At 38.8% G+C, this 8,466-nt stretch overlaps 2 protein-coding genes across 3 annotated transcripts; one reads left to right on the top strand and one right to left on the bottom strand.

Moving 5' to 3' along the window:
* Positions 1 to 1,275: 1,275 nt before the first annotated feature.
* On the top strand, positions 1,276 to 3,629 carry LOC101309332 (bis(5'-adenosyl)-triphosphatase-like). 2 transcript variants are annotated; one of them, XM_004294807.1, is made up of 6 exons: positions 1,276 to 1,392; positions 1,493 to 1,601; positions 1,827 to 1,899; positions 2,357 to 2,483; positions 3,115 to 3,213; positions 3,312 to 3,629. In XM_004294807.1, exons 1-6 carry the CDS (start codon positions 1,297 to 1,299, stop codon positions 3,426 to 3,428), a joined length of 621 nt encoding a protein of 206 aa, XP_004294855.1. In that variant the 5' UTR covers positions 1,276 to 1,296; the 3' UTR covers positions 3,429 to 3,629. The 2 variants fall into 2 exon arrangements, with proteins under 2 accessions (XP_004294855.1, XP_004294856.1); XM_004294808.1 differs by lacking the exon at positions 1,827 to 1,899 and having other exon boundaries at positions 2,365 to 2,483.
* Positions 3,630 to 4,261: 632 nt separating this feature from the next.
* Positions 4,262 to 5,626, bottom strand: LOC101309040. The gene is made up of 3 exons (XM_004294806.1): positions 5,354 to 5,626; positions 5,054 to 5,218; positions 4,262 to 4,718 (listed from the first exon to the last, which is right to left on the bottom strand). Exons 1-3 carry the CDS (start codon positions 5,541 to 5,543, stop codon positions 4,579 to 4,581), a joined length of 495 nt encoding a protein of 164 aa, XP_004294854.1. The 5' UTR covers positions 5,544 to 5,626; the 3' UTR covers positions 4,262 to 4,578.
* Between the last annotated feature and the right edge of the window lie 2,840 nt (positions 5,627 to 8,466).

Genomic DNA, 8,466 nt, shown 5'->3' with positions numbered 1-8,466 from the left:
CTCTCTCTCTCTCTCTACTACTACTCTCTCTCTCTCTCTCTCTCTCTCTCTCTCTCTCTCTCTCTCTCTCTCTCTCTCTCTCTCTCTTCCGGTTCTCTTCCCAACCGCCGGCTCCCCTCTGGCGTCCTTTTTCTCGATTTGAATCCTCCGGCGTCCATTCAAGGACAGGGTCTTCGTGTTGGATTCCTCAGAATGGCAAGTACCAAGGAGCTTTCCAAATTATCAAAAAGTCAAATTCGTTCTTCCTCATTCACCATCGCAAATAGAAATTGTCTATGGTCTAGAAGCACAGGCATCCACAACCCTTCAATTCTGCAAGAACATGGTATAAATAGGATATTGAGTAAAATCCATCGATCTGAATACCAACTACAAACCTTATAATTCCTGTGTAATTACAAGCACCAACTACAAACCTATAGTTCCTGTCCAAATTACTAGCCACACTGTACAAAAAACCCAGATGAAACAATTCGATTCTTTCTACTAAAGCAACTAATCATCATATTGATTCCATACTAGAGCAGCTGATCATCACATTGATTCCATAAACAAAAAAAAATATGCCGGAAGCTCTGCAAAATCCACAAGAAAGTTGTCGGCATCGATTTTGGGACGACGAACTCGGCCGTCGATGGTCAGAGAACAACCCCGTCCGTGGTGGCTTATACTAAGAGCGGCGAAAAGATGAGAGAAAGAGAGAGAGATGTGACACGGTAATTTGACAGAGAGAAGGGAGAACATACGAGAAAATAGGTTTTGTGATAAGGTAGGAGACATCTTGACCATTGATTTAGAATGAACGATCAAGATCTTTTTATTAAGAAATATTAGCAGAGGTTTATGAGGAGAGGATCCGAGTCCGAGAATTAAGATGCTAGCATTTAGTTGCTGAATGTGATTTATTTATTTTTCATCATGTTTTCCGTGAAGTCAACTTTGTAGCGGATCAGTTAGCTAATTTTACACATTTTTAGATGTATCCCGTGGTATAGTTTCATTGCCTAAACTTTTTTGTGTTCCTAACATTCTATTCGAATCAGCTGAGAAAAGGTGTGAATCACGATTTTGTCACGTCTGTTGTATCGAAAAAGATAGTAATTAATCGTCTAGGTATAGTTGGTGTTACACACTCTCAAGCACTACTTGGATGAAATTGGAACACAAATGAAATCGTGAGGTCGAATATGACAGAACACTAATAGTTGGAGGGCGTATGGTGCCAATAACCAAAACTTAAAGACAGGCCACTGGGCAAGAGTGTTGAACACTGAAGAAGAATTGCCTCTGGTCTTTATGTCCCTGTCGACGTTGGCTTCCAGAATTGGGTTTCTCATTTCACATACATTTACCGGGAGAGCCCTCATCCCTACTCGTTTCTCCTCCACCAAGGTAGTTCCAATTCCATCTGTTCCTTTTTCTCATTCATGTTATCTCTGAATTTGATCCATTTTGATTTGGGTTGTTTAATTTTGCTGCAAAATGGACCCAGATGGCTTTGGAATCCTACAATTTTGGACCGTACAAAATCGACAGCAGGGAAGTGTTTTACAACACTAATCTGTCGTATGCCTTGGTTAATCTGCGCCCTGTTGTTCCTGGTACCCTTCTTTCTCTCTTACACTTATTAGAAACGTAGAAATGAGTATAAAGTTGCAAACTTGACGACCCTTTAATTTCTTGTATACTAATTGAAACGTGGAAATGAGTATAAAGTTGCAAACTTGATGACCTTTGATTTCTTATACACTTATTAGATCATAGAAATAACTCAAATAAGTATGAAGTTGCAAGCTTGATGATCCAGTTCCCTTTTTTCTCTGCAGGTCATATCCTTATTTGGTTTGAATTGAAATGTTGTTCTGGGTTAAGTAAGGCATTGTTTTGCTCATGGAAGTTGTGAGATTTCTCTGTTTTAGTGCTTTTGTGTTGCTTGTAAAGATTGGAATATATGAGTTGGATGCTTGATTGATTGGATTACATTTGTGAGTATGTATATCCGTTATATAAAAAAAGGGTTCCTCGCTATGCTTAAATTTGGGTTTCTTTCAACACTAAAATTTAAGGAAATACTGGGTTGTTCCAACACTTAAGCACATACTGAGTAGTTGCAATACTTAAGCACATACTGGCACAGGATCCGTAGGTGTGTATATCTGTGTATAGGAAACATGGTCATGCATATCATATGTGTTTATATGCTTGCACTAGCATTCATATCCATTCCACGGTATATGGATAGGGCCTCTTCTGCATGCCAACAGCAATTTTATGTGGAACCATGTACTTAAATTGGTCGTTGTTAAATGTGTTTGAGTTTGACTTGACATCATGTACATGTGCTTGTCTGCCCAAGGCGTGAAGTGAAGCGCTTTGTTGATCTCACCGTTGATGAGACCAGTGATCTTTGGCTCACAGCACAAAAGGTTGGCAGTCGGCTTGAGAGCTACCACAAAGCAACATCTCTAACACTTACGATTCAAGTAAGCAATCAAGCCCTCTGGTTAATTTTTTTTTTATTGTTTCTTCCGTTTGATCAGGTTTTTAGTCTGATATTTTGCCTTGGATATCTATTACTGACATCACTTGTTGACTAAGTGAACACTTGATACATTATACACATTATCTGGTTCTGCTTATTAACACAGTGTATATATGAAGGATTGGAATCATTGGATCATTTTCACTGTAACTGTTTGTGTGTTACCGTTAGTGATGCTTTGTATTAATGTAAGTGTGCATGTAGATTACAACTCTTCATGTATTAATTTATGCCATTCTTTTGTGATCGTACTTCAAAACTTTCTGCAAGCTTCTACATTTGTTATTTTATGCCATTCTTTTGTGATCGTACTCCGAAAATTTCTGCAATTGTTTAGCTTCGCTCTTTCATCTGATCAAGCAATATTATATCTTGAGTCATTATTTGAGATTGAGTCTGTCATCTGCCTTTTCTTTGGTTCAATTGGAACATTTTTCTAATGCTTTCTGAGACTTTTAAGAGATATTCCGTAGGTTTATGCTCATACAATAGCTCTGGAATTCTGCGACTCCTTGATATTATGGTTTTGTATTTTATTCTGAAGTTAACTCCATCGTTTGTTTGAACCCTAGGATGGTCCCCAAGCAGGGCAGACTGTACCTCATGTTCATATCCATATTCTTCCGCGCAAAGGTGGCGACTTTGAGAACAATGATGACATTTATGATGCAGTAAGTTGGGGAAATCTATTTGAGTTTTTTACCAACACATCCAAATTCCTATGATTTAGCCTCAAGTATATACTAATCATATGCCATAAATGGTATAGCTCGATGAAAAGGAGAAGGAATTAAAGCAGAAGCTTGACTTGGATAAGGAGAGGAAGGACAGAAGCCTAGAGGAAATGGCACAAGAAGCGGAGGAATACAGAAAGCTCTTCTTATAGAAACAGATGTTAAGTTCCTTCTCTGACTTCCAATGCCTGACAGAGAAGTAGAGAACCAGTGGCATCAGAAACATTAGCGTTAGGGAACTGTTCTGTAATTTATACTCCCTGAATTACCTCCGGTGTGCTTGGATGGTTAACTATTGTTTGTTTAGTAGGCTCAATCGATTTATGTCACTGAGAGCAGAAAACTGTTTTCCCAATATCATTTCTGTGTTTTCTGAATGATGAGATAATGGCTGCCGTTCCCTTGTTAGACAACAGTTTAGCTCGTAGTTTACATTCTTGAACTGTTGATCATTTCAGACATGATTCTTAAGAGAGGAACTACGTATATTTGGAATTTAGGGTTTACAAATGTTCCTGATGTGAGTATGCATATCAATTGTCAAATATACTGCTTCCTCTCTAATCTCTATAACTGAAATGTAAGCAAATATTGGATATGGACTAATTCCAATACTTAAGCACATACTGGTTAGAGGGTTGATAGGTTCTGCATATTGGAAACATGATCGCGGATCTTATGTGTTTATATGCATGCCTATCCATTCTGCAGTATTTGGATTGAGCCTCCTTTGCATGTACCAATTTTATGTGGAACCATGAACTTATATTGGTAAGTTGTTCATTGCGTTTGCTCTTTACATCATGTACATGTGCTTAATTGGTTTGATTGCTGTTTATATTTTTAGTCTGATTAGTCTTGTGATTGTAATAGTGAGGAATTGCATGTAGTGATGTATGTGTTTTTTCTTTTCTCAATATGTTTCTGTTAGTTAACGATTCTTCGTTTATAGTTCGTTTTTAGTTGAATCCAAGTGTATGTTAAGAGTAAAAGATCCAATATATTAGTCTTCTCATAATGTAAAGAAGATCAAAAAAACTAACTAGGGAGACAATTTCCATTCTTATTGAGACGAAAGAAAACACATGCACATAAAGAGAACATCGAACTTATTAGCCAAAGATCTCACAATCTATTCAATGATCCCTAAGAAACGAGCAGGGTCAATTCCCTTGAGGTGGGGGTCCAGCCACAGCCTGGGACTGTCGTTGCAGATATGTTGGAGAAGCCATCATTGGCCCTCGTGGATGTATCCAAGGCTTGGCAGTTGGCACCATAACCATCAAGCAAAAGAATGCAGGTTTAAAGTAACCTGCTTTCAGGTGCCTGATTAGCAGCTCCAATGCCTGTAGTTACAGTGCCACCGGTGCCAGCGGCATTAAAACTTCCAAAACTCAATGTCTTTCGAAGAGACTCAAGGACATACGGAACCTCCGGTACATCTGCAAAATGAAAACAGGTAAATAACCATCAGGGCTATCAACATTTATCTAAAGATAAATAATTAAACTCGGTCACCTAATTATCATACATGAATCATGTATATTAAACTAGTTATCAATAAGGATGAATTTGATATACAATTTGTTCTTAAGCAGGCTATGGGCAGTAGATATGCATATATTTCCTCTGTCCAATTTGGTGCTGTGCAATGCGCAAAGCAGCTTAATTTCATATTGTGTGAGTGATGTGGAAAATTCAAAGCATATATACAGAAACCAATACAGCGGAATTTGATATACAATTTGCTAAAAAGAAAAGAGTGAAAGTTCGAAACCTTCGGGAATTGGAGGAACAGGCAGCCGGTTCTTAATAAAAAATGCCAACTCTTGAGTGGTGTAGAGCCTTCTAGGCGGCAGAAAATGTTGGTTGTTGTGGATTTGCAGGTTCGGAAGCTTCTCGACAGAATGAAGCTTGACCATCCAACCGTAACAGAATGAAGCTTGACCATCCAAAATGTTTAAAAAACTGTTAGAAACACAAGCTCACGACACAGATTGGGAGATTGAAGACTAGCAACAAACACAAGAAAACTTTGAAACTCCAACAAAGCCAAAAGGGGAGGGTTTAAAGTTACCTGCTCTCGTTCCATTATGACCATCGGCGCCGCGCACGGCGTCCTTGGCGAAGTCGAGGTCTTCAAAAGTCACCAACGCCCGGGTTTGCTCCATCCTTACTTCCAGCAACTTTCCAAACTTACCGAACACCTTTCGGACATCTTCTTCTGTGTCGCTAGACTGGAGATTTTCCACCATAAGGGTCGCCATCAGGTCGCTTCCGCTAGTACCTGGTTCTGTACCGCTTGGAAGTGAAAGCCGCGATTGATATATTTATATATTGTATAGGGTTGTCTCTGAATGCGTCTTATGATGAGAAGAGGGGCTTATGCTGTGTATTTATAGTGATCAACTATTGCCTTGTCTATTAAAGTTACAGTTGAATCCTAAAAGCCACTAGAGATTACCGGATCATATCAGAAGATATCACGGAATTCTGATCCGATATGTAAACTATATATATTATTCACATATATTGCATTCCTGATACAACTCGTAACACCGTAACGAGTAATGAGTAATGAGTAATGAGTTATGTATTATTTTTTTGCTCTTATTTATTACCTTTTCCTGTTTTTTCTTATAATCTTTTGATTATTTGCTTGATTTTGAAGTTAGGTTTGATCTATTGCTCCGGGGACTAGAAGATTTGTTTGTGCTTCCATGCCGTCATGGGTTTGATAACTTTGAATATCCTTTTGTCCTCAAGGCTTTCTAAGAGTAAATTAGATATTATGATGACTTGATTTAGGTAAGTTAATTTGTCCTCAAGTTCTCAGTTAGTTGCACAAAAAGTGATATGAATTATGAATCTTGTGACATTTTTTTATTCAAGATTGCGGTATCTTTAAACCTTCAAAATCTTGTGACATGAATCATGTAATACGAAATCTTATGACTTGAATCTTGTATCACATATTCATGATAAACGTTTCAGATGATGAGATGACTATTTTTTTTTTATACGAAAAGTAAATTACAAAATAGAACCTCGAGTACAACCTGACCCTAAGCGGTCAAACAATAAAACATTTCTAATCTGAAGAGGACAAGATCCTTCCAAGTCAATATTTATGTTGCTTGTGTGACCCAAGTTTGCAAGGGCATCCGCCGGGAAGTTAGCTTCTCGAAACACATGTTGAAAAGAGCAGCTCTCAAAACATTCATATATTTGCTTAATGTCTTGAACTATTGTCTTAAGTCTCCAAGGGGTAGCACAAGTGTCATTAATGCAGTCAATCACCAACTTTGAGTCTCCTTCTACCATTACCTTCTTGATGTGCTTCTCTCTTGCTTTTAGAAGTCATTCCCTTAAAGCAACAACTTCAACTGTTGGAACACTTGAGGAACCAACTCTTTTTACACCAGTAGCTACAAACTGATCATTATCATCTCTGATAATAAAGCCAGTAACAGCCGAGTTCATATGGTTAACAAAGCCATGATGAGATGATTATGGTAAGAAATCTAACTAAAGAAAATAATGTATGGATTTTTATGATGAGATGCTAAGCAGAAAATAATGTACATTAAAGTCCATACATTATTGTTTTGAGTCTCTTAATTATTGTTTTAGTCGCTCAATAGTAAATCAACTGTACAGGAAAACTCATGTGCCAAACCTGTGCCACTAACTTGAATTTGACACCTGTCCATTAACTTGATAGAAGTTCACACCGTTAAGTCTTTTGTTTTCCAGCTATTTTCTTAACAAAATAAACATAACTTATTCATTATTAATGTTTCACTACAACTGTTCCTCTTCCATGTTAATCGTTGAATGCAAATTCTTCTTGGGAAAATGTTCATTTAGTACTAATTTAAACCCCTTATTTCTCATTCTAATGACAATCTTTTTTATTAGCCCATTTTAATATAAGGTAACATTTTTTATGCTCAAATGCACAAATCTTTATGCCCAAATACACAAATCTTTACTAAAGTCTTAGCAAACCATATTATTTTTAAGACTATTTTACCCTCACCCCTTAAATATGCATAGAGAGAGAAAGTGGAAGAGAGAGAATACTTGGCCAGAACCTCACCGGACTCCGGTCACCGGTAGCGGGACTCCGGTCACCGGCCGTCAGACTCCGGTCGCCGGACTTTGGTCACTGGATTCCCTTGGTCGCCGGATTCCGGTTACCGGTAACTCAGTTACTGACCCCCAGTAACTCAATTTTTCTCCGGTCACCAGATTCTGGTTATCGGTAACTCGGTTACTGACCCCCAATAACTTAGTTACTGACCCCAATAATCACTTAGTGACCCCCAATAGTCAGTTACTGGCGGTCAATAACTTGGTTACTGACCCCCAATAGTTAGTTACTAACCCCAATAATCAGTTACTGACCCCCAATAACTTGTTATGACCCCCAATAATTAGTTACTAACCCCAATAACTTGGTTACTGACCCCCAATAATCAGTTACTGACCCCCAATAATCAGTTAGCGACTCCCAATAACCTTTTCAAACTCCATACAAGTGCAATGACAATGAAAGTAGATGAAAAGTAAATTGCGAAGTGCTGTAAAATTACATGAGATAGCAAGAGTCTAGTCACAACTTCAATGCAGCCATATTTCATCAACATGAGATACTTTGAATTCAGTAAGCAACAATTTTTTCACATACGAGTTTGAATACCCAAAACATAAACCATACAGATATCTTGAATTAATAGTGTCTCATATGCTGATGAAGTAATACCTCCTTAGCTGTGACAACGCCGACGACCTCCTGATCTCCTTCATCCAGTCCGAGATCGAGTCTCTCGATTTTCTCCTTGTCGATTGGGGCTTTGGAGGCCGAGGATGGCGGGACAGAGGTGGTGATCGCGGCGGCGTTAGGGTTTGACTGGGAGGTCGAAGTACCAGTGCACCACCACCGGTTGCGACGTCGGAGGAGGTGGCGGCAGATTAGCCCTATAATTTGTGCATCTCTTCCTCTCGTTTCTTCTGGATTTGCATCTTCTCCATCTCTGCACCATTGGAGATGGCAGGGGAGAAGAGGAGGTGGTCGACCTTCTCGGCTGAGTCACTGTTATCGGGAGAGAGAGAGAGAGAGAGAGAGAGAGAGAGAGAGAGAGAGAGAGAGAGAGAGAGAGAGAGAGAGAGAGAGTAGAGAGAAGA

This window comes from Fragaria vesca, linkage group LG3 (genome assembly GCF_000184155.1).
Source record: "Fragaria vesca subsp. vesca linkage group LG3, FraVesHawaii_1.0, whole genome shotgun sequence".
Classification (NCBI taxonomy): domain Eukaryota; kingdom Viridiplantae; phylum Streptophyta; class Magnoliopsida; order Rosales; family Rosaceae; genus Fragaria; species Fragaria vesca.
Note: the sequence above shows the minus strand (reverse complement) of the source record. Positions and strands in the feature narration are given on the sequence as shown.

What these genes read in the sequence shown, in the direction of transcription:
- LOC101309332 (XM_004294807.1), top strand. Translation starts at nt 1,297, where the DNA reads ATGTCCCTGTCGACGTTGGCTTCCAGAATTGGGTTTCTCATTTCACAT. An exon ending in TTGTTTTGCTCATGGAAGTT is followed by an intron (nt 1,900 to 2,356) that starts GTGAGATTTCTC and finishes TGTCTGCCCAAG; the next exon opens with GCGTGAAGTGAAGCGCTTTG. An exon ending in ATGATGACATTTATGATGCA is followed by an intron (nt 3,214 to 3,311) that starts GTAAGTTGGGGA and finishes TAAATGGTATAG; the next exon opens with CTCGATGAAAAGGAGAAGGA.
- LOC101309040 (XM_004294806.1), bottom strand. Translation starts at nt 5,543, where the DNA reads ATGGCGACCCTTATGGTGGAAAATCTCCAGTCTAGCGACACAGAAGAA. An exon ending in TCATAATGGAACGAGAGCAG is followed by an intron (nt 5,219 to 5,353) that starts GTAACTTTAAAC and finishes TGGATGGTCAAG; the next exon opens with CTTCATTCTGTTACGGTTGG. An exon ending in TGTTCCTCCAATTCCCGAAG is followed by an intron (nt 4,719 to 5,053) that starts GTTTCGAACTTT and finishes TTCATTTTGCAG; the next exon opens with ATGTACCGGAGGTTCCGTAT.